At 33.2% G+C, this 26,797-nt stretch overlaps 2 protein-coding genes across 6 annotated transcripts in view; one reads left to right on the forward strand and one right to left on the reverse strand.

Moving 5' to 3' along the window:
• The window catches only part of LOC149481130 (long-chain-fatty-acid--CoA ligase 5), a 41,468-nt gene that overhangs the window by 9,695 nt on the left and 4,976 nt on the right, over window positions 1-26,797 (reverse strand). For 2 of the 5 annotated variants that reach the window (XM_089705552.1, XM_089705553.1), the window contains exons 3-5: window positions 9,761-9,915; window positions 855-978; window positions 42-185 (exon numbers count right to left, since the gene is read on the reverse strand). In XM_089705552.1, coding sequence (XP_089561678.1) covers window positions 42-185; window positions 855-978; window positions 9,761-9,915 — 423 coding nt within the window. Of the gene's footprint in view, window positions 1-41; window positions 186-854; window positions 979-8,780; window positions 9,060-9,760; window positions 9,916-11,676; window positions 11,960-18,912; window positions 19,074-26,797 lie in introns of those variants that run through there. The other 3 variants (XM_089705550.1, XM_089705551.1, XM_089705554.1) reach the window with 3 other exon arrangements.
• The window catches only part of LOC149481131 (glutathione S-transferase 2-like), a 280,674-nt gene continuing 271,303 nt past the window's right edge, over window positions 17,427-26,797 (forward strand). Inside the window, exon 1 of the mRNA XM_089705658.1 lies at window positions 17,427-17,563. The gene's annotated coding sequence lies outside the window, so the exon portion shown is untranslated. The remainder of the gene's footprint in view (window positions 17,564-26,797) is intronic.

The following is a 26,797-nucleotide window of genomic DNA, read 5'->3' on the forward strand; positions in this document are numbered from 1 at the left end:
ATCGCACAAAAGAACAGTAATAATAGTGTCGAGTCACTCACCTACAAAAGTGCCCTGGCCCGGAGGTACACCTTGGCATATAAGGCCCGAACCGAAGTTTTTCGCTCGCAGCAGGGTTTCATTGTAAGTCTGCCACACGTACGGCTTATTTGGTCCCTCGCGCCAACCGAGACAGTTGCCATTATCTTCATTAAAAAGCAGAAAGAAAAAAGCACATCAATCAAAGTGTGACCATGAAGTATATATAAATACTCTGCCAATTTATCATCGTTAAATCTAGTAAAAGTTGGCAAGGTCGTCCTCGGAATATTCCGCATATATGGTACGACTTTATGACTCTTTCAGTGAAAATAATTATAGGATCAAGATGCATAATGTTCGACCGCAGCAGCTGTCTATTACTAGCCGTGCAATAATTCTAGTTGCCGAGTTAATTACATGCATGTGTCCCGTGTAAACAAGTTAAAGAGCGACGTTACTGCTCTTTTAGGTCTCATTATCGCGTTTATCGCAGGGGAACGGAAACACGTAGCAAAATAAGGACAACTAAAGAATAGCTTCGAAGCCGTTCGTGCGTTGATTGGATACCTAGTGTTGGGATTGACGTACAATAGAGCCTCTACGGCTATTAAGACTTAAATTAACATTTTATTTCTACGTAAACGATAGTCAATCGGGTATTGTTGTATGTTTGCATTCAATAGTACAAAGTATTTAGCTGTTATTTGGCGGGTATTGCCGAGGGAAAAGTTTTAATATTAATACTCAACCATTATTGAATCTAAATCATAACTGGAAATATAAAATATACATCCAGCAATCACAGATTATTGCTTTGAGAAATCTCAGCTCACTTGATTCCTTGACACCTCTGCGAAAAGTCTCGTACAAGGTGCGCGTGTCGTCGTGCAGATATCGAAGAAACCGACCGTTTTTCGCTTCTTTGTAGAATTTTGATACACGTACAAGTTCTGGACCCTGGAAATAAGAATAATTATACATGAGAAATGGACGATAATTTCATTAATCAAGGAGATTTGAATAGAAATTGTTTCTACCTAACGATCATAGAATAAAAAACTATACCAACAAAGAAATGACTTTTAAATAAATACATAGTTCAACAATAATGTTGTACCATCATCACATTAAACGCAGAAGACTGTTTAAATCTACGTATACCTAACAAACATTATAACAATGATATCAACGCAGTGCACCATGCATATACCTTTATTATAAGTTCACATAGGTACATACAACAGTATGCATCATGATACATGTCACTCGGTTACTAGAGGTCGTTGTTCTGAAGCGAATCTCACTAACGAGCTAAAACAGTAATCAGTTGTAATCTTTTTACGTGGTAATAATGCGAACAACGCTGTGTACACGAATAAATTAAATATAGAGTTTTTGAAAATGATGAAATTATAATACCTTTGCGATACAATCCAACGTTAAAGTATGTAGTAAGATGTAATAATGTGAGGTACCTATTCATATTGTACACAAAGGCACTATAACTTTGGACCATAACACGTAAAAAGAACACACATTATTTATTGATCGAATATCAGTAATATTCTACAGGTTCTGATGTTTTGTATACTAATAACGTATTATTTCGAATTAACCTTTTGATATTTTATAAAGAAATAGATTTTATGTTTTGCATAATTTGATAAACTAAATTACGACACATTTAATCTCTGATGTGAATCGAATGATGTCTCCGGTTCAGTTAACATGAAAATTTTTATTTCCGCAACTTGCCCTACGGTATTGTGAATTATGATGTAAATGAACAGGTCAATGGCATTTGCATTTTTTAGAATATTTTTAATGTAACAACATTTTAATATTAATAATAGTTTCACAACTTATCTAATAAAGCATAAACCATATTCCCCAATGGCATAAGTGTAGAGTAACCAGATATATTTGTAAGTTCAGTGAAAATATTTGCCATCACTAAACGAAAACTTCCACTGAATTTCACAACAAAACATACAAAAAATTGGGGTAACCTTGCCCGAGGCGTCATTCCCCAGGCGTTATAGCAGATTTTCAATAATTACCAACAACTCGTTTGTAACCCAAACTGGAATGTATGTGCGTGTAAAAATGCTATTTAAACCATAAAATAAACATTAAGTAGGAAAATATAATCACGGAATCAATGATTTAAATTCTCATGACATGATATGCATGAAAAATCATTCAGTACCTACACTATATAATATTAAATATGAGCTTCTACTTTATTTAAATTGTATTCTGCAACAATGTAACAGTATACAATATACATGTTATCTGTTAACATCGCACGAGCGTATTTCGGACTTTCCATGCGAATACGACACCGATGATCGATTTTTACGGTCCAAGGGGTGCGACTTCAACGTTTCATACGTAGGTGTAGTTGTTCCGACTCACCTGTCATACGTAATTAATTAAAAGTTTACAATGTGTATAAACAAGTATTGCTTTGAAGGTAAAAGTTAATGCATAAATAAAAGACTCATTACGGAGCACGTTAATGAACTTTATTGAAAAACGTACACCTGAAAGCGCTTGCCTTTTGGTTTCTTTTAAAGATTGTATAAACGGTTTTTTAGACAGGAAACATATTTGTGATACAAGAGATTAAGAAATATAAGTATTAAAAGCACAGTTTATTATACTGCAAAATCTTACATTAATATTACATTTAGACGATTCTCATATATAACTGACAAGCTTCTGTCGTCTTTTTTTCATACCATGTCGCGTCTTGACAAGTGACTTACTCATTTTTGGCAATGGATATGAATACTTTTGCTACAGATGCTACTATGCGTTTTTTACATGATCAGCAACTACAATATATGTGTATTCTTTCTTGGTTGTAAAAATAGTATGTTAAAAATAATAATATAGTGTAAAAATATGATATTTTAAGAAAAAAATGAGGTAATAATATGTGTCAATGTAGAAATTCAAAATTAGACCAGTATATCTATATTACCTTGTACAGTGATACAGTATACACCAAGAAGCTTATATCTAATACACTGGAGATTTCAGTATGAACATTAACTTGTAACAAGAAAAATATGACCTTGAATGACGAGAGATTGCATATCTGCAGTCAAAAAACCGCTCAACAAAGCTGCTAGTACGACGTGACGGATATCACGTATTGCAAGTAGTAAACCAATGTAACTTACATCGTAACTAAAGCTCATTCCTCGAAAAGATTGCGATGAATAAACTGAATCAAATAAGTATAAATTATCCACAGCAATTTAGAATTTATGACAGCTAATAGCAATAATTTTTCCCGGCGCTGTATTTCTGATAGAGCAGACAGGGGACTGATTTATATATAAAGAAGTGTTACGAATCTTACGAGTACCTTCTACTGACATTTATATATTTACCTTCTACTCACATCTATATATAAATTCGATAATTCTCCAGTAGGTAGTCCCTTGAACGCAAAGGCCAAGTTGATAGGAAACAAGAAGCTGTTAAATTATGTTCGGACAGTCGTGCGGTCACACGACCGCGTATTTATTTATAACAAAACCTCGGTGACATAACACACACGCTGTCTTCGCTATTTATATATTCATTACTGTTTGATCCGTCCACAGTAGCCCTCACGAATCGTTGAAATATTTACGGCGAGAAAATCAATGGAAAATTGTTTTAGGGACGTAAAAATTGTTTACACTCATAACGAATGATTTGATGTTGATTACTTGTCAGTTAGTTAATTTATTACAAAGTATATGAATTAAATAAATGCGAAACTGTTTATTACTAATTTATATAAAATTATTAGGTCTATCAAATAATTTATATAAAACTGTCTAAAATAGAGCTGAATATAAAGGATAACACATTCATTTCGATCGAATAAGATCCTAACCTACTAATAAATGCGAAAGTATGTGAGGATGGATGTAGGTATGTGTACATGTATGTTTGTTACTCTTTCACGCAAATAATACTGAACCGATTACAATGAAATTAAGCGCACATATAACTAACTAATAAGGTAACTTGGATTAACAAATAATATAGGTTTTATCCCGGAAATCCCACGGGAACGGGAACTGTACGGGTTTTTCTTTGTAAGCTACTATAAAATAAATTAACGCGAAACTGTTTATTACTATTAAGTCTTTCAAATAATTTAAATAAAACTGCCTAAATTGAGCTGAATATAAAGTAGAACACATTCGTTTAGATTGAATAAGATGCTACTATTATCATGAAAGAAATATACTGCGAACAATATTAACACGTTCATATGCACAAGCCACATTAAATTTTCAACACTTTCACTTACAATATAATGCTCAATGCTATTCAATAAACTTTAACCATAATCCCCTGAAACGTGTGCCCTCTATTGGTGATAAGCCTTTATAGTAAGTACATTTACTTTTATAGGAGCATAATATGACAAAAGGTGTTTTGTGGTAATATAACGGATATAAAATTAATACGTAGGTGATATATTTACATAATTATGAATATTAATAATAATGTGGGTTGATCAACCCCGTATATAAATTAAATATGTATTTTGTATACGATCCATAACTCCAAACGAACTCTTGTGAGAAGAAGACAATTTAAGAATTATTTTAGTCTAGTAATTGATTTTAAATGGCTCCGAATACTGCACATTTGTAATAATTCTTATTACTATTTTAGTTTTTGTAAATATATTACAGTAAACACACTATTATCATTAAGGTTAATATATAATATTTTCAAATTGTGAATTATAATATACATAATATATGAGTCAAAGTCCTGTAAATGCGTATGTACTTTAAACTGAATTTCATTGCAATATGCTATTAAAACGCTCATACAACCGTTCATATTAAACAAATTGAAAGTCATGAAGCCAAGCATAAACATATGGAATGGGAACTTATTAAATACTATCACAGAAATACTTGACATTGTGGCGACTTGGCGAGCGCACGGTTTCCGCATAATTCATTAAGAATATTAACGTTATGACGAGCCGGTAGTAAACACGACTGTATCATAAAGTGCTCTCAACTAAAGAACACTTTGTAATTACTATTTGAGCAATATCAATCACGCAAAAGTGAGTTAAGGTACGGTAATTGGTTGTTAAAACAAAGTGCTTATTAATTTTTATTTGTGAATTAGGTAATACATATTTTAATCATCCTCTCATTTATTTTACTAGGCAATGCTAAATTAATATTGATCTTAATTACAAAATAATTTGGAAAATCCAAAAGTGCACGCCTCATATTTTTTTTTTAATAAGTATTTTTAATTATTATTTTTGTTTATTTAATAACAATTAAACCACATCGAATCAGACCCTGAAAAATGAAAGGGTTCTATTCCTGAGCATACTCAAGCGTAAGAGAAAAAAAAAGACTCGATTAGTAAAGTATTTCGGTCGCTATCGTGTTAACAAAAAAAGGATCCGCACATACAGACACACGGACGTCCAAGACAGAACTTTTTTAAACTGTTTTTTAACTAGTTTAAATAACAAATATGACATCAAAAATATCATGAACGTTAAAAATAGTGTTTTTTGCTTAATATGTGTGTGTATGTATTATCTTACAAGTGCAATGTATGATACATAAAGACATTTTAAGTTTGAAAAATCAGATGTTTTGCGCGAAGCGACAGTAGTACCCACCTCAACGCTTCGCTTATGAGGCGTGCAATATCAAGAATATAGGAACAACGCTGGATCTTTCTAATTTCAATATTTTTTGGGCGAAGATACTATCTTCATATTAGATACAATAAGGTAATATAGGTAATAGTCACGTAAACAACATTCATTATATTATTGCAAAGAACTAACCAATGTACTATTAAACTTTCTCAATTTCCCCTAATTAAATATACACAATTATATAGTTAGATATAAAAACAAACGAAGCTGGAGACCATTAATCATAATTAAATTTCAAACTATGAAGCTCAATCTTTATTAAATTCGTAGCAGTTGCGTAGTTCCTGCGTAGACGCTTTTAAACACAATATTTAGTTCAATGTCAAAGAATAATTACTGCAGATTCTAAAGCAAGAAGAAATTTATTAAATAATAAACGAGAATATATTTTTTTTATATTACATTCTATGTATGTATGTGTTCTTTACCTCACAACAACGACCGTAATTAACTGTGATTCTGTTTGAAGGTTCCTTTAATTAAAACAATCATCAATGTATGTTGTTTCATACATTCAGATTATTTATTGTGCACAAACGTTATAATATAAATTAATATGTCTTCATGTAAGCACCATTCATCAAAAGTGTTTATTTCTTTAACACGCTACTTCATAAACCAGAAGACAGCTGTTATGAAAATTGCTTCAAAGACCGAGAAAAAATATTTAATCATACGTAAAATAAACACGTAACTAAATCATAAACCACGTAAAACTGGAGCGGATCGCTAGTGCATTTTGCATTTATAAATTACGAGAAATAACACGAAACACACTCGTTTCAAAATTAAGCATGCTATTTTTCAGCTCAGCAGTATAGCAGTAATACGACAAAAACATGTTTTGAAACGGTTTATTTTTGTTGATAAATCTATGTCGCTATTACATGGTTAATGCGAAAATTAGTATCAAAACTCAAGTGTGACGTAAATATAATGTTTACCACTTGTAATGTAAAAAATAAACATATTTTCGTTTTACAACTATTTTCATGACGCGTATACGGTGTAAGCGTATCGCATTAATCATCAAAAAATAAATTTATATTACTTTTATGCATTCACTGAAAATATAAATAGGAAGAACTTTGTTAAACACTTATTATTTTATTATAACGTGTTAATTTCACATCCAACTTATCAACGTCGGCACCTTTTTCAGATTTATTATCAGTAAAATATAAAAGAGAACATATTCTGAATATACGTATTTAATCTTTGTTTACTTTTCAGTGTGATAAAATAATGATACGTCTTTTTTACAGCAAATAATATTGACTATTAATTAAACTATGTTTAAGATCCTAATTTGAATGAAAGAGTATTCTCGAATATTGCGAAAATGTCCTACAACGTTAGGTGAGATTCCGCGTGATTCATTTTCAAAAGTAAGACAAGCAAATAGTACAATTTTTGTTTGTCTCGTGACAGTTTGTACGGTGTGCCAAATGTTTAAAATGTTTTTAATGTAATGGAAGGTATCAAGGTAGTTTCTTTGATAGCGATTTAGCACAATAAATTTACCTACGTAATGTGTTTTTTACCGACTTCAAAAAAAGGAGGAGGTTATTCTTTTCATTTATTTCATATTTATTTAAAGATACAAGCGTCACAATTACTTTTTATTACTCGGTAGGAGAAAAAGAAAGGAGAAAACTAGCAATTAAATTTAAGAAGAATATTTTCATTTGTCATACTATTTTTAATCTTGCTTAGGTAAAATGTGTATTTTCAAATATGTAATTTAGAATACACACATTTTTTTCGCCTCTCACAAAGCCCTCGTGGGCGGGCCATAAAGATGTTTTGTCTACCATAAAATTTCCCACTCTATTAATAATGTGTTTTATTTTATGATAATTAAGCGGAATGTTCAGATTCGCCATATGTACCTTGGAATTTATTTCGCTATAAAAATCCGCAGAATTGCTTTATTTTTGAATAATATTAACGTGAAATACTGTTATATATTGTAACCTTCATTATATGAACAGTTACAAGTGCATAAAACCGAGCCGTTTCACATAAATTTTACGAAATGTTTGTTTGAAATTCACTCAATGAAATTCCCATTATATAGTACATAATTCACGGTAAAGAAAACAAACAAACGTACGGGAAGTTCCTATGTAAAGTCAAACATTCGCTATTAGAGGCATTGATGATTTAGGATGTATTAAATATTTCAACTGGGACAACTTTAAATTATGTATTTAGGAACATTCCTCGAACTGTCCTCGGAAGTAATACATATCATTTTTCTGGTCCCTTATTACGATAGTAATCAAATTTAAAGTCCCTTCCTGATTTTAAGTTATCGCTTTCAGTTTAAAAAAAAAAAAAAAAAATTTGGAACATTAATATGAACGAGTCTGAACATATTTCAAATAAATATTAAGATAGCCCAAATGAAATTCTCATACTACTCGTACTAATAATTTGATTCAGCTTTAGGAAATAATATCAGTGGCAATTTGTTCCGACTTTTATTCGTTGTACAAGATTTTTGGGTAATATAAGTATATAGTGCAGTCTGTAGAAATGTAAGATCTAATTCTAATAAAATATTCGTCAACAGGTGCGTATGTATTCTTGGCGTTTACTAATTAACAATAAAAAACAAACCAATTTACAGAGCTTTAATCTGAATTATCTTCTATACTTTTAGCCGCTCGAATTAAATGCTTCATTTTACCTAAGGATGCTAGAATATTTAACCTTTCAGTCATAAGACATATTCTCATCGTGTTCATTACATTTATTCCACAAATAAATCTATATCCGCACATATGTCTCAACATTTAAAAATTATCTAGAAAGCACCACAGCTATTTCCAACTCGTCATTGGTTCATCATTGATCAGCCTCTACTATGAACGTTGATGTCTGCCAACTAACGTAATTTCGCCTTTATATTTCAGGATACATATACCGACCTTCATTAAATAATAACTTTCACTATCAATCCGTTTCAACATTAATCATAATCCCACCCAGTTTCTAAGTCCTAAAATTAATAAAGTTTACTTAAACTCACTTTAACAGAATCCGACTGATCCGCAAGATTTATCGGTGGTCGGATTGGAGCGACGCCGACACAGCAGTTACAACACGTCATTTTCACAAACCAATCTATCACACTAGGTACTGAATGGCCACTCAAAATCAAATCTTCATTACTTCATTGCGCAACCGTCGGAGCGCATAGCGTATCACGTGAACGACTTGCGAACTCGCCACCAGCGTCTTATAGCGTTTACTTTTCACAAACAAAAGTACTTAAATTTCACTGAATTACGGTAACAAGGGATTCTCCAGTGTCACTTTCGCTACAGAGCTCTTGGGACTGGCGTGAGAGCATCGAGCAGGGTAGCTCTTCGTGCAATGAGTTAAAAATATCGCTCGAAGATGCGCACTGCCAAGTGTGAGAGTCGCGGTTTGCTGTGGACATCTTGAACTTTGGTACACAGTTATAAGGAGTCTGTTTTATCATTCGTGATGTTGCATTTGCATTTTGCATACCCTAGGTCATAGGAGAACGTCGATCATTGACCTATTGTGGTAATTATGTAAAAAATTTGATGAGTTTATGAACTACGAATAAATTCTATTCTAAAAATATATCTACCGCGTGTGCTATGGTAGGCATTTAAATAATAATAATTTATCAATCTTATCATTTTATTAGGAAATCGCGAATGCAAAATAAAATAATTTTATCGGTCACGAACTCTAAATATAATCTCCGTCGCTTGTCTATATAGGCAATTACTCAACGCCTTATCACCAAAATAGTCCGAATTTTCGTATATTTCGGTAAATTATGCGTTTTCAATCAAACAAAAAAGAGTAAAAAATTACAATGATGTTAAAATAATTTATTCAAACTTTTATACTAATAAGGTTTTTACATTGCAACTGTAACCCAAAAAACCTGTGTCCTTATCCTACTAAAAAAGGAGAGTAAACATCATATAACTACTAATTACAACTTTTTTTTATAAAAAGTATACTCACAGGTTCAAGCAGGCTCTGTTCATGTAGTGTGACGAGTGGCTTCTCGGGCTTTGGCCGTGTGGTCAGGTAGAACGCAGAAGCAGCTGCCACGCCTGTGAGGGCCAGCGCCCCTGCTGATCCACCCACCATCCATAGGTACTGGTCGATTTCGCTCACTGTAACAATAGTTATTGGAAAGACTGGTTAATTAGATGTTATAGAATAGGTAAGTATGTAGTGTTTCTGGTTCTGGGTGAATATATAATGTGGGTCTGGATAGGCGATGCTTTGATGTAATATGGTATCAAGCATGTAACCGGGGAAATAAAATGTTGCATTTGATTTATGGAATCTGCATAATAGTTTCGTTAATAATTAGGTATGTGGTTTCTGGTATAATCATCATAGATTTTTGAAGATGTTCTGCTGTGTTAAATATGTTTTAAATTACCTACCTATTATATACATTTTATTTGTTCTTCTTTTATAAAACGGAACTATCATCTATGATCGAATATAATCATATTTCGGTAAATTTTATTACTTCCGGCAATAAACATTAAATGCACGGCAATGAATGAGGAAGTCATAGATGTCCTCTGTCATTTACAACCTAAAGGACCGTCGTAATTATTGCCTAAAGTAAGTGTGCATTTTTCAGATTTCTGATAATTATATTGGTCACATCGACCTTTACACTAAAAATGACGCATTAAAAAACCTCAACAAGCATTAAAAATATTTCAGAGGTAAACTGGTTCACATTACTGCATTATCAAGCTTCCTATTTATACTCAGTGAAATCACAGCACCAACGTGGCTTACTTTACACTCGACTATTATTGAATAGGTAATCTCTCGGTTGCATTGTGGACACAGCAATTTGTGCGATTGTTATGATCTGCATAAGGAAATGTCAACACTTCAACTTTCATGCACTTTAGTTCCTGGACTATAAACTGGCGTCTATGTAGCTTGTTTAGAAAGTGGTTACCGGGGGGCGTGCAACGGCATCGCACTGGCGTGTAGATTTCTCGGGAGTCTCTCGCGCTTTCCACTGACATACTTTTCTAGCGAAATATAGACTGCACTCGGTGAAAACAAAAGAAACCTATGAGAATCATGGAATTCTCTAGATCGATCGCACGATGCTCGCTTTTAATAAACAGTCATATCATGATTTCTGATGCAACTGTAATCATGACTCTCACATATCGAAATTGTGCCATAAAATTAGGGACAGGGTTGTGGGTCGCGAAAGTCAATGTCGAAATAAACGAATAGATGTTTAGAAGGGCCCACATATAATTTGAAGGCGGTGTTTAAGGTCGCATTATTGGCCTCGACACCTTGTCTTTGAATAGATGGAGGTACCAGTTGATTTCAAAAGCTCGAACCTTGGTTGCTCTAATTTCCCTTCATTGTAAATTCAAAGAGCGTAACAAGCCGGACGGCCCTTGAAGGGACGGCTGGTTAAACGCAAGTACGCTTTTATTATATTTTGAATACGAACAATAGTTTCTTTAGTTCCTCAGTTCTAAATCAGATTTTAGAGGACGTTCAAAAAAGATGCACCGGCTGCGTCGTTCATTCAATAAAAAATAAAACAAGGCCGTCAATTAAATAAACTTTGAAAAAAGAGTTGATAAATAATTATAAATGTTCTTAATACAACTGAATATCTAAAAAAGTCTAATAAAACGTCGAAGATGACCTAGAAGAATGTACTTCTAATTTATAGGTTTTTTATTCGTACCGTATTGATACAGAATAGATCCAACGAATACAATATTGTTTATTTGTACTCCAACAGCAACCAGCGCAATAAAAATAAAAATAAAACACGGTATGTCACGTGTGTCATTGAGAAAAAATATTGTGAGAACATTTAAATCATAAACATGTTCCTTAAAAAAACAGCATAAACATTTACTCACAACCACTGCATTGATTCCACCATATCGTCTTCTCCTTTGTACTGTCCTCAGTCTTCTGTAATTCAGTCTTTCTCAGTTTCTTGCGTAGCTTTTGACATTTCTCCTTAACACTAAACTCAGTCTTATTACCATCTGTCACGTTCACTTTGTCCTTTTTGCCGTTGAACCCAAACTTCCCGCTTCCCATTTTGATATTTGCCTTTTATCTTATAGTCACAAATAAACACCACTCACACGAACATTTTTGCACAATTAGTATCGGCTTCGTCGTCGCTCGCTGGATCTATTATAATATTTTATTTTATAAGTAAAAGTGCGGTACTCGATTGTCATAAAGATACGCGATATCGATTATTTTGTTGCGAAGTGAATCGAAGTCTACATTACTAAAAGGTTTTATAGTTTTATCCGAGAAGGGCTTTGGCCTTGCATGGGTCATTAACATTGCGAATTGATATCTTAAACATAATCTAGCTTCGGATTTTATAGTCTTATCTGAATGTAGATATTGTCTACAACGCTGTGTTTAAATAGTTGTTGTTTATATTATTATACTAGCGGTCCGCCCCGGCTTCGCCCGTGGTACATATTTCGCAATAAAAGGTATCCTATGTTCTTTCTCAGGGTCTAAATATTATGCCAAATTTCATCAAAATCGGTCCAGTAGTTTATGCGTGAAAACCATACATACATACAAACCTTTCCTCTTTATAATATTAGTATAGAATATAGATGTATTTATCTATCGTGTATTATGTTAAACGTTTATTTACTTGATTAGTTAAGTAAATAACTCCAAATTGTAAATGTCCACAATAATAATTATGGTTACGAAGACATAAATTAAAGTCCACTTTATATTTGAATAAGCTTAGCAGAAATGCATTTTCTGACTGCATTTATAGCTTTATGATTTAAATTAATACGCTTGAGCTCAACTTAATAGTTCCAAATTATATGCAACCGTGCAACGGCTTTACATCGCCACATAAATTTAGTATCATTCAAAGAACAGCTACATTGGAATTAATTATTAATCAGTTATGACACCCGTTCATTGCTGTAATGTTTTGCAATTTTTATCTAATTACGTGTATTTAAAAATTGCTTAAAAAAACAAACTTTCAGAGTACCGTTACAAAAAGCAGGAAACGGCCCATATCAGTCTTATCACTTAATCTAAGTGTACACAGATTGCATAATAGTGCAACAATGTGCCGTTACTCTCACAAAAATACGTGACACAGACTATAAATATAGATACCGAAATAAAATTAATCTCAGCATTTAATGCGTAGTACGATGTTGACCCAATAAATCAGACGCCGTTGTAGGTGTTACAGGCATACAACTCAGCCCCCGTACCATGATGTCTTAAAGCAGTATTGTATCCAGCGTGGAAAAATGACAGCGCTATATAGGTCGTCTAGCGCCATCACTTTCCCACGCTGGAAGTAATACTGCTTTAATACTTTCATGGTACAGGGGCAGGAAAATAATATTCCTAATGAATGTATTTAATAATATCCGTTTGTAGGTGATAATTCACTGAACAAATCACAACTGAGTGGCAAATAGAACCGACTTATATAACATGTTTGTTTCCTTATTCCGCTGAAAGGAGAAACATGAAAAGTCGAATAGCAGTCGGATCATTAATTTTGTGTGTTCGCAGATTATTTAGGTCGTGAGATAAAACTGAATTAAATGAATTCTTACAATAACATAAATGCAAACAATTTTTATAACGTAAATGCAGTTAGATGCCACAGTTTCGATGGAAACATTTAATTAATAGCTGAATCTGAATGGTAGAAACTGTTTTATTTTGAGGAGTTTAGCGTTTTATTCTAAATTTTAAGTACCATCTTTTAAAGAATATTTCTATTTAAGCTTATAAAATCCGTTTTAAAAGCAGCTCAATTAAGCTCAATCGTCTCTCTGAATTACTCTACTACGTTTATAAAACAACTAAAACAGTTTGTTTTGAAAGTTATTTGTATATAAATGCTTTATTATGTATGTTCAAATTTACAGTTTCACAGAAAGTAGGTATATTTCCTGTAACATTTATGTCCATTCTGGGTTTAGGGTTATGGACAGCTAAGCTGAATGCCTATAATTTACCAGCCACTTCCGCTGTAAAGCGCTCAGCTAACGGTTGTTCCGACATTTTATATCAGCACCGCAGAACAATGAAATTGCCATGTTTTGTGTCATGTCACCCTGGCTAGCATCAAACGGTAGTGTATTTAAATAAAGATATGCGCTGGCTTGATAGTGAAACAATTAAAAGATAGGAGTAAATAATAATAATAAAATGTTATTGTTGTATGATTAATGGACATAAATTTTAATTTGTTTATACTCTTTGTCAGCACCTCGGACAGGAAACTGATTTATTAAACATGAATAGGTAGTTACGCACTCTATTTTATTATTCTCTCTATATATGAAAATGCCAATTTCCTCTGATCGTTACATATTTCAGTTTCAGTCATTGTAGGAAAAAAGCCCTTTTGTTTGTGAAAAACATGACACTTTAAAGTATGACGGTAAATGCACGCTTGCATGAGCAAAATCTAACACCGTGATGACTATAACCGTACCACTGACACTAGCTGTATATCATCTAAATGAAAACGGACCACGTCACGCTGATTGCAATTCATCGGAATCGTGACGCCGTACCACCGCGGGGTCATTGTCCAACCGTATTTTGATAAACTCGTCAATTCTCCACCAATTTTTTCTCCAAACGCCTCGCCGGTTACAGTTAAGGTGTTACGCGGTATCACGGACCGTTTTAATTACCTCACAGTCACGTAGCATGATTTTACCGTTAATGGAAAGTGATATGACGAATAAAAAACGTCTATATAGTATAGTAAGTGTTCGATGCATTCACGGCATCGATGGTACCGTCCGCAACGAAAGCACAGGGGACTGATTGTTTTATTAACATTTATTGACATATGTGCAAACGCTACGTTAATGTGTTAATTCTTAAAGTGGAATAATACTTTTCTCTTTTGTATAGGTTTATATATAAGAATCTGAAGATTATATTATGTACTACTTCAATGGACATTACATTGCTCATCCTACACATATGCACAACTGTTTTTTAATAGATAATTATAACTATTATTCATGATTAATTATATCAATTAACTATAAGTACAATTCGTAAGTTAAGTCATGACTTAATTGGTTACTATGCATAAATTAAGCTTCACTATCATTAAATAACTCAAAGTGTGCTTATTACAACGCGAAGTCGACATTTAACATTAAATGCTTACTTGAACAATTATAATTCATCGTATAATAAATCTTATTATAATTATATTTAATCATTAAACAAACAAAGTCCTTCACTGGAGTGCACTTGTTAATGTAATCAAAAAATCAACTGCATACTACTTGTACATAAGTATCATCATTGTATCAACAGATAATATTAATATCTACTTCTATGTTTAATATATAAAATCCTGAGCGCCGAGGCAAACGTCGAAACGCAAAGGAATAGAATCATAAGCTTATGATGTTTTGCTAAGGATTTGTTCACCCTACCAACGACGACGACGACCACGAACAAAATTTTCATCCAGTCGCAATTTAACAAAATTGTGCAAAATACAATTAAAAATAAAATATTAAAATTTCCTGTCGTCCTGGTGTTTAGAATGTTTTTTTTTTGAGATCAATGAATTAAAAATAAATTTTTCGTAGAAACGGTAAATCTAATTATTTACACTTATGCAAACTATACAACAAATAACTATATATAACAAAACAAACAGAGCAGCTACCCTATTTAGAATTCCGCGTACACACAAATAAAATCGAAAGTGTGAATTGTATCGAGATCTAATGTGCGTTCAAGAAACGTTAATCAAATTTTGCACACGACTTTCCTTTTAACATCGCTGTCGTTACACGAATGCACTTCCTTTGCATTGCGTTTGCGCATACGAAATGAGGCACCCACGTGAAGTGAGTCACGTGTGTATGAGATATCCGCACTGGGTTTGTTGTAGTCAATTATTTCTGAACTGAGATGTTAGCTTAGTTTTCTATTATAATTATATCTTATTTAATCCATCAGTCCTCGGAATCACAGACACAATAGAAAATCTATTGTGTCGCGCCCCGATCGGGCCTTACGGTGGTCAATGGGTTAAGAAAAAAAAAACGTGACTCTCCCGTGCCCATTATCCCCCTGAATTGAAAGAATCCTGTTTCTTTTAATCCCTGGATTAAGAAACTAGTTTTAAATTACTAATATAATATTTATCCTAATATCATAAAATGTATCCTTTAGATCTAAGTTTTGATGGGCTTATAGACTGTAGTCTATACTAAAGATTATATCAAGTGATGCAGCTGTCTATTCATAAAACCATAAAAAGGATACAATCACAAGTATATTTTTTATTATTACACAAATAATTACCTCCAACGTTATGTCTTGTATTTTATACACCCCTAGTAGTTAGCATGTAAAAATATTACCTACGAGCAATCAAATCTTGGAGAGTCCAACTTGAATCGTGGATTTTATGTTCAGTGCCATAGAACAGGACCAAATAGACAGGATACTGAGCACTTCACAGAAACACCGTTTATTGCAATTACTCCTACTAGCACCGTCTCGATTCTCGGTACAAATTGTTTTATTCTCACGTATAAAACCATTTTATAACCCCTCCGTAGGATTCTATTGAATACATTTAGAATTTCAAATTAAATTGTCCGTGTTTTTTCGCATATACTAATTTAATGTTTATGGGATGTAGGTATATTTTAATAACCGTTTTATCTTTAATAATAATACAGTAGCAATTATTTGATCGTTAAGAAATACTATTCTATGCAAAAATGGACGTGAATTAATAAATAGCTACGATATAACATTAAATAGGTTTTTTTTATATAAAAATATATGAAACGTAGTCAAATAAATCTGTATGAATAGCTAATTGTTGACTAAGCAATGCCTAATACGGGTATGTTGACCGGTACTGAAAAACAAATACTCATCAATTAAATAGACCCATAATACTTACCAATCGTTTAAACAATAATTTTAATGAATACCTTGATTAGTATTAAGTAATACATATAGAAATTAGATAGACAACACTTAATTAAGATTCAAAGTGCCTCCAAATAATCAAAATTAATTTGAGTAGGTATATCATTTTACAGGTACAATTAATTAAATGAATAACATTAATAGCTCTACATTTACGGACAAATATTAATATTGTTTCACAATAACGAATGTTAATTCGTTCAAAACATCTTGTACAAAAGAGTATTTTCCTGTCTTACGATTTTTATGCGTCTAAATAATATGTCAACTTTTAATGCCGAATTCATCCTGTATTTCATAAAGGTAGTATGTGACTCTCTAAATTATTTTCGTAATATTTAAAACTATTTACTAAAGATTTGGCCATGTATTTACAGGAACAATTCGAGAGAGTTTTGAATGTTGGCATATTACAAGCTTGGATAACAATCACATAAAAGCAAGTTTTTAAATTGATATATAAAATCAAGTCTTTAATAGTAACTAGTTTAATAAAACTGAGTCTATTTGTATGTAAATATCAACAATATGGCCCTTAAGATTGACGTGTGATATACAATTACTTGCTTGTATGTAATAAACAAAGAAACATTAAAATTGCAAGTAAAATATAAATCCGTTTTATTCTTGAGTAGCAACATAAAAGATCAAGTGCAAAATAATAAAAACTGAATCAGTGAATATATTTTAATTTTTTTGTGTACAGGAAATATTGTGACCAGAAGTGGATTTTTATATTTTATTTTACCCAAGTATACGACAATTTACAAATATCTCAGATATGTATGCATTCTTTATTTTATTTATATTCTTTTTAATTTAAAATAAAGGACAAAAAACGTATTTTATACTTTTACGTAGGTCACTTAAATTGGTTTTGGGTACATAAGAATCATAAATTATTTCGGAATTTTGAAATATAATCATGAATACTTTCAGCGAATAAAATAGGTAAGTAGTAATTATAAAGTACTAGTGGTCCGCCCCGGCTTGGCCCGTGGTACCTACATGTTTAAACTATCCTATCTCTCAAGTTGGATCGAACTGCACATGGTGTGCGAATTTTATTATAATCGGTTAAGTGGTTTAGGAGTCCATTGAGGACAAACATTGTGACACGAGATTTATATATATTAAGATTATTAGTACTTACATATATTTTCTGTGTCAAAATTATTTTTTCTGTGCCAATGTTTTGCTTTGCTCTATTTTATGTACCTAGTTTTCCTATTTGTATCCTTTTCTTATAACATATACTGGTCAGTTAATTATAGTTTCCTTAAAAACTTTAATTCTTGTATAAAAAATAATGTTTTGCTAAGAATATGTCTCTTCTCATCCACATTTAATTTGTTTATACAAAAAAAATTCTTTGTTTTCAATTTATGATGGAAAAAAAAGGTTTTGAATATAACCCATTTCTAAACCATAAAATATAAATTTAGTTAAATATTAAACAATAAATAATCATGTTCTATTTACCGGTCAAGGGTCTCAGGTTTAACTTTAACGATTGAAATAGAGCTTTCGTTGTAAAGGAACAATGAGTCTATTGTGCAAAGTGGAACAAACCTACTGCTTGTATTTATTGGTATAAAGTATCATCAATACCTAAATAAATTAGGGTATTATTAAATGTTGTATTGGAAGTAATATATTAGATGTTGATAAAAATGTCGTTAATTTGTTGAAATATTAATAATTTAAACGGAGTGACTAATTAATGATATATTTTATTTGATCCGATCGTTCACTTTAGCATAGTTAATTAAAATTAAAAATATTTGTAAATCTTCTTTAAAATAGACCGGATTTAAATTTAAATAGAAAAGCAGAGGGAGTAGGTAGGTATACTATATATTTTCAATCAAATACTACATTTTTAGAGTTCAATGACCCACCTGGCATTGTTTGCAATATTAAAAAAATAACCTGATTACGACCTCATAATCTACGAAGCGCTATTCACGATTCATCCAAGACTCAAAACCCTTTTCAGCAAACGAAAAATCATGTAAAATTTACAAAAATTCAAAATTCTCAAAACACACAAATCGACGCATGCGCACATTGCGTTTATACAACAACAAAACAACGCGATATCGTTACGACATTCCATCGGCGTGCGTTACCTACACTCAGTACTGGGGATCACTTATCGTCACGTTACGTCGTGTCGTGCACGTTACGTCCGATGCGCGTACGCTGTCATGCGCGCGGCCGATGCGGCGGCCGTCCGATGCGACAATGCGACTCCATCATGATGGCCCGACGCTGCCTCCCCCGGTTGCCTAGCCACCTCTCTCTTTTGTGTTGACATGGATCACTTGTAGCATTATTGTGGGAAGGCAGCTTCAGGAAATCGCCCGGACTGTGTGTCTTTCCTGATGTTTAAACCTTGTAGAGTCATACTGACACTATTTTTAATAATTTTGATCGTTTCCTAAATTTTGAATTCGTTGAATTTGTTTGATGTTATTATTTTGATGTACATATTACTGGCATTAGGCGATAGATATACAGAAATGCATTAGTAATAGTATGTTAAGCATGTGACTGAAAAAGTTTCAATTGCATAACATAAGGGATAAGAATTGAATTTTCAGCACCACCTATTTGGATTAAATGCAAAATATCGAATCGCAAAAACCAACAAAAGGCAGATAATGACTGAGACACAAATTGATATCATTCAACTGTAAAGTGCACAATGAGTAAATTACAACAATTCAATTCAACATGGACGCCTTTTATTCCGTAAATACAAGCCAGCCTTTATTGCATTCTAAATTGTTTTCTCTGTTTAAAACGATTGTAGCTCGAGGCGACCACGACTCAAAGTTTAATTGTAAATCTACAGAGTTATGTTTTGTTTTACTGTTTACCGCTTAACCGAACACTATTATCTCGTTTTTCAATATCAATGTCTACTTTCTACTCGGTCGCCCGCATTTTCCGCGTTCAAATAGGCACTTGGAATATTTTATCGTCTGAATAAATATATTAAACGTACCACTGGTTATTTGAAAAGGAAACAAATAACATTGGATACCTTTTGCGTGTAAACAATAATCAAATTTCACACACCTATGTTTTGTGTACTCGACATAGTTTCCCTAAAGTGCGACGTAAGCTAATATTACGAAATTGTGTTCAAATATTATCACATGCATTATGCGTGGCAGAGCAGCAAAACAAATAATATTTACAAGGGCGACGAACTAAACATATAAATTGGCATCGCCAAACTTGCAAATTGCAGTACACACTGCATTGCTATGTTGCATTACAGAATGAAGTTGTCATATGCCGTTGGGAAATGAGGGAATCTGGCGCTTTATGTTATATCCAAATATTGTCTCATCGAGAGTTTGGAGTCAACGTCATTCATCAAATTGGTATATTTATACTACTGCTCTATAGAGCGGGCTCTATAGAGAGTCTTATAAGACTTAAAGATGGCAGTTAATACATACTTGTGAAATCATACAACCGTAAACCAACGCCCATAAATTTCTGGATAATTTTTTAACGATAACCCCAAACGACTTTAGCCCATTTTCCTCAATCAGGCATAATAAAGGTATAAAGCTACATTGTTTACAAAGAAATAATACCGTTTATTAAATAATCCAACTCGACGTATTATTATAATATTTGCAAAATACGATGAAATATTTGGAACGTATATGGAAAGGTACCTACGCGGTACGCCATTGAGGTACATGACCGTAGCAACAAATTACATTGTCGTAATAATATACGAAACGTGATCGCTCCAATGACGATGCATCATAAAATTTCTTCTTACATTAAGTACTCGATTAAATTCAATTAGTAAAATCGCTTAATATTCACAGTATCTATTACTAGATAATTATCTGTGAACACAGGTATTTCAGGTAGGAACATTCAATGTTATAATGTTAGTAGTACTATAGGTAATATTGAATCGCAATTTTCGCAATTAATTAGATTGAACTAAAAATCATCATAATTAATTATTCCTATAATGCATTTACATTATTGCCTATCAGACGAAATATATCTACACCTTTTCATATTATAAGCAGTACATTATACATACGGCTATTGTTTATTCGTGAATCGCGATCTTGATATACAGGGTGTCCCACTGTTGGTATACTAAGCTCAAAGGAGGTTATAGTTTTGCATACGCTGAGTACGTAAAAAATAATTAAAAAATTCCAGACGCATTTTTTTTTCAAATAGACGAATTCTTAAAACTCTATGTGTACACCCATAACAAGCGAGCCGCCCAACTTTGCCACCAGCACGTGAGCTATCGTTTAAGATTATGTTTTCATAGATAAAATGCTCATATTAGAGAAGCGGTATATGCCGGCTGCGCGAAGCTAGAGAAGAAAACATGGATTTTCAGGAAAAATTTAGCAAAAAATTTTGGACGTTATTTTTTTTTAAAGTATTTTTTGCGTGATCAGTGTATGCAAAACTACAAGTTCCTTCGCGCTTAGTATACCAATAGTGGGACACCCTGTATACCTGGAAACTATTATTCAATTCTTGTTAAGTGCATTCTTAGAACGTTTGAAAAGAAATCTTCTTTTCCATAGAAATCAGTATCATGTACGAGCACAAGTAGGTACGTATAAAAAATATTTACGTAGAAAAAAATATCATGAAAAACGTTTACACAGTGAATCTTACAATATTGTCTTAAAATCGTGTTCTTTATGTAGAGCACCTTAAAGGTTCTTAGCAATAACAACACAAACATTATATACGGTCGCTTCACAAAAAGTCCGAGTGTGCAGCCAGCCTATTGCATTCGAGTTACGAAATCTCAAAGTAAAGTAATTGCGATTCGCCAGCGACGAAATAATATATTGCTATTAGGTTGTAAAGGCACTGAGCCAGTTGACTCGTTGACTAAAATAGAGAAGCATCGTTCGCCGCGCGGAATCGTCTGTTAGTGGCCGAGACAAACATTCTGCAAATGCGGTATGCAAATTAGCTTCGCTTGGCGCAACGCCGGGCTATTACGTGGATAAACGCACCCATAAACAGGCAGTCTTGTCTTTTGTTTTATATTCTGCCCCATTATAGTGGACAGGATAACCCGGTTAGTGACAAGAAACACGTTTCACTTTCGATTTGTATGAACGTTAATGGGACATAAACTTTATTGAGATAAAATTCAGTGTCACATGCAGATTATGGACGGAATACTAATATACTATAATCGTGTGTTTGTTACTGCAGCGCCTTTAAATAAACGAACAAAGCTAGATGTTTATAAATACCTAAAATTTTCAAGAAGGATCAAAATAAAGAATTGATTCTATTTGTAATGTAGCAAAGTTATATTTTCTGTCATCATCTGGAATTACCCTCGCAACCGTTTTAATGTATTTTTAGTCGGGTGAACAATTACATTGTACATATAAAGCAAAGCGTGGGAGCTGTTGTCTGACTGTGCTGCCGATCAGAAGTACCTACCGATGACGCAGTTACATTCGTGTCACATGCACTAATCGCTGTCACTAACTAATCACATTCTTATCATAACTGATATAGCAATATAAATAAACACATAAACATTCATCGATATACGTAGCATTCAATGTTGTGCCTGAGATCATCATTCGTGATATCGCCGACTGTGCACGAAAAATAACAAGGCCCTTAACTATGCAATGGGAAATCATTAATTTTGCAAGATATAAAGTCTAAGGCTTCTTCCGATAACAGCGTCTGCGACTCCCAAATATTCAGCCAGTTAAAAATGCGAAAGACACGAAAAACTGTCACATTCCTCGTTCTCGGAATCGGGGGCTTCTAACCATTGTGCCGAGCGCCCGCAGGTTGCAAAAAGGAATAAGATATAGACCGTATAACTCCTCACAATGGCGTCATTAATCCTTTATGAGGTCAATGAACCCACTCGAATGATAGACAATGGTAAGCGTTTGTGAGTTGAATTAATACGCATGCACATGCAGCATGGGAAGCGGAGTCGACCAGCCTTGAACTTGCCACTGCGGTTCATACGAATGCAAAAGCGTTAGCCTATGCTATTTCGTATTGCGCTTTTAAATGAGATTAGTAGCAGCTAGCAGGCACATTGCAACGCATTTATCCTACTACCCTCGTAATGTAACTTTTGTTCGTATTCACATGTTTGAAAAGGCCAAGTTGCATCGAAGATAGACAATAAACTATTCTTATTTTAATCTTGTTGTCCGTTAAGAGAATTAGAGCCGCCACAGAAGCCCACTGTATTCCAATTACGTCCTGACTCTAATTACAAGCCGGCGACATGTATATCAGGCAATGGTATTTTAATTCGAGCTTGTTGCAAACGACATGCGACACTGGTTTTATTCAATGTGTCTATTTAATACGTTTTTGTTTACTAGTCACATGTTCTTGGAGCTCGCTTTGATCTTAATAATCATGCAAAGCTGAAATTTATATGTTGTGTTTACTACGGGTGTGGACTTTACGATCTCAAACATAGCTAAATACTTATTATCACCATATTGTTAATATGAACGTTCTACATTGAATAAACAAGTTTATCGTAAGTAAATGATGATATCCCGTAAGTAGCATTGCTATTAAGGAAAAAACGTATTTTAACCAAAAAAACGGTTAAATATAAATAAATCCACGCAAGCATACAATGTGCAAGGCACTTAAGCAAACGTTAGAATTGAAAAGAGACCAAAAGTTCTGTTTGAATTCTAAGACAATAGCATTCTATGGCCGACCAATGCCAAATATTTTATCCACCTCAACGACACAATGACAGCATAATAGTCGAATTTTATCTCATTCCGTGGCGAACATAAAACAGATTTATGCAACGTTAGCGACAGCAATCCGATGGAAGATAATATACGATTTATAGATGAAATTAATTATTTCAACATAATAGCAAAATGTGAGTAAGGAACCAGTAGGTTGTTGGGTCAACGACCTAACCGGTCGAGAGCTTAAAGCTTTGTCGAGCGAATGGAGTAAGGCGAATCTGGCCCACTTCTGAATGTCTATACGAGTTATTGAAATTATAGTCGTATATTCACATCAAATCTCGATACGTTGATGAATGTAGAGACTCTATATTGTTAGTCGCAAATTAAATTTCCGCTTGAATCGCTTCCAATCACTTAACGTTTCTCTATATTGTCGTGTGTGTAATTTATCCTTGTTTTTATGTGTATTCTATTCTTGATACTATTTTTATACATAATCTTTTAAAATCAGACAAACTTAAATAAATTAACTTAATTATTTAATCAGATCAATATTGAATGTGATATTTTGGTTTTACGGCATTCAAATGTTTTATAAATATATATTTTTTAAGTAATAGAAACAAACTCGATCATGAGGCGGCAGATAAATCTTTTTTCAAACAGATATACACAATGAAATATCAAATACTCTACAGAAATTAAAACTTGTTACTTGAAGCTCATAAAACTGCACACCACGACCAAGCATTACACATAATGCATTACTGCAAAGATGATGTATCCAGACGTGTATTTATTAAATAACCATTACGCCCGTATAAAAAGTACCATAGGCATTTATTACACAAATTATATAAGGCCATTCCGCCCTTTGTTCAGTCTGGTCGTATTAATCTGCCTTCGCGGTTAGTGTGTCGACTAACGGCACTGCAACAGATGTAGTTGAGCGTATCTACTGCGCCAAAGAGTAACCGGCAGACACGGTACTTGTAGTTACTTAAATAATTACCATACAACGTAATATGGTTCTATAACAATCGTTTTTTAGTCGAGAACAAAACTTCTTCTAGTCAGATATTATCCTGGAATAAAATATATTCTATTATACAGATAATTGCTAGAATATCTCAGGAAGTGTACAATGTTAATTAACAAACACATAATATGGTAGTTAGATTAGAAATTGTGTAGCTCATTAACTTTACTTCGGTCTTTAGAGAACACTATTATTTGTCTCTATATAATATGAAAATATACAAACACTCCTCCTACGGAAATTATTATAGTCCATATCATAATAACACGATGTTATGTAGATATTATTAGGTGTTTGTTCAGCAAATACGCAATAAACACTCGTAAATATTCTTATTATTCGGCGCGAATTAAGGATTGAATTTTTTATCCATCTGTAAGTTTCAGGTGCAAGGCTGAAATCCATAAAACTAGAAGATGTCATGTATCAACTTTGGCAAAAGGTAATGGCACTTTTATCATGACGGTTGTGTTCTGAGAAGTGGTAATATGGAATACAGAGAGATTAATAATGCCAATTATTTTTTATTTGCTCTAGCTATCCCTATATTTGAGAGGAAACTTACAGGGGTTTCTGTATATTGTATTTTCCATTCGCATGACGTTGTTCTTATTCGAGAATGTATTTCCCCACGCATCGAATCGTACAGCTGAACAAGTATAAAAGCTAGTCACAAGGCTATAAATATTTGTGATCATCATGAAATAACTAAGTTCGCAATTTATAATATTAATGTCAGTTTCAATAGCCTCCTGTTACAATTTATAACTGTATGTAACGCCTAGTCAAAAATGTTTAATGATCTTTGATAAACCACTCGAGAGACTGCGCTGAACGTATCGAACACGCTTCAAGTTGTGTCATGAGCAGTTATGTGATGCTTTAACCTACATAATCGATAATTGAACAAAAAACACTGACCACTACGCGTGTTTCGTTCTAAACACAATGCAAATACATTCGTAAGGCGCTCATGTTTTGAAAACAGAAAGAATTTTCGTCGCTCGTTACTAAAATAAACAAAGATTATGCACTCAAGATGATTAAAAAGCTGACGCTAATTTGAGTAGTTGATAAAAAATGTACCGTTCCCAACACCGTTGGCTGATGGTAGATTCGTATAATACGACGCTACGACAACGCTTTGTATCGAACCACCTACAAAACTCTCGATACGCCGTATTATGGACAATGCTAAATTACGCGGCGCTAATTTATTTCTAAATTATGGGACATTAATTTTCCTGTCAACAACACAACGAATTTCATCATCCAAATATATTTTATTTGCGAGAGAACAGATTGAAAGCTAATCAAACGTATGAACTCAATTTGGAGATGATAAAAAATATCTGTACAGTTATCTATCCAATCATATTTCTAACGCAGAAACTTGGGGTCGACGTACTCAAGCTCTCGTATTTTGGCGTGGATTTAAAAATTCTTGAAATGGCATAAACTAGACACCTCGTCTCTTCTAAGATATGAGAATAGGCTTTATCTTGCTTTTGTTACGTATGTATCCTATAAACAAGTAAAACTAGTTTCTAGAAGTTCGCAACTTTTTAGGCTGTTCAACCAAGATTAAATTGCCTACGTAGCAAAATTTGACGGTCGTTGAACTTTATCAATGAATACAACGGCATAAAGAATACCTACTTGATGCTCTTCAATTTAAGATATGAGTTACCTACTCGATGACAGTCATTCATTACCAAGTAGATCGGAATGAAAATGTGAGAGAAACTTAGTTTTACTACGGATATTGTAATTGTTTATAATCTTGTTTTACAATTAACCGAAACGAATTTGAAAACAATAATCATCAATACTTTATTAAAGAATCAAAATATGACAATTATTTATGCAAATAAGAACTTATTACTTAATGCATAAGTACACTTATTATTGCGTGCATTTAAACACTTATTTTTACTGTTCAGCCTTTCACATAAACATTGTTTTAGCTTTATATTTGATCTTCAATTACGCGAACATCTATATTTACAGCAAGCGACAATCCGTGGATTCTCTCTTGTCGTATAGATTCAATTGTAGGCTATTTTCGTTCCCTACATTGTGACGCGACGTCATCGACCTCTTGCTCTTGACAATGACACCTCTTCCAGTGGTTCTAATTCCGCAGAGCGACGTAGGTGTGAGCGCGGTTGTTACGAATCCGGTCGGAGTGACCCACAAACCCGGTGCACGCTCGATGACCCACTATGTCCGATGTAA

Source organism: Colias philodice, chromosome 17 (assembly GCF_061535455.1).
Source record: "Colias philodice isolate Cphi_HAF_F1 chromosome 17, ilColPhil1 Martin Lab GWU primary, whole genome shotgun sequence".
NCBI classification, from domain to species: Eukaryota; Metazoa; Arthropoda; class Insecta; order Lepidoptera; family Pieridae; genus Colias; species Colias philodice.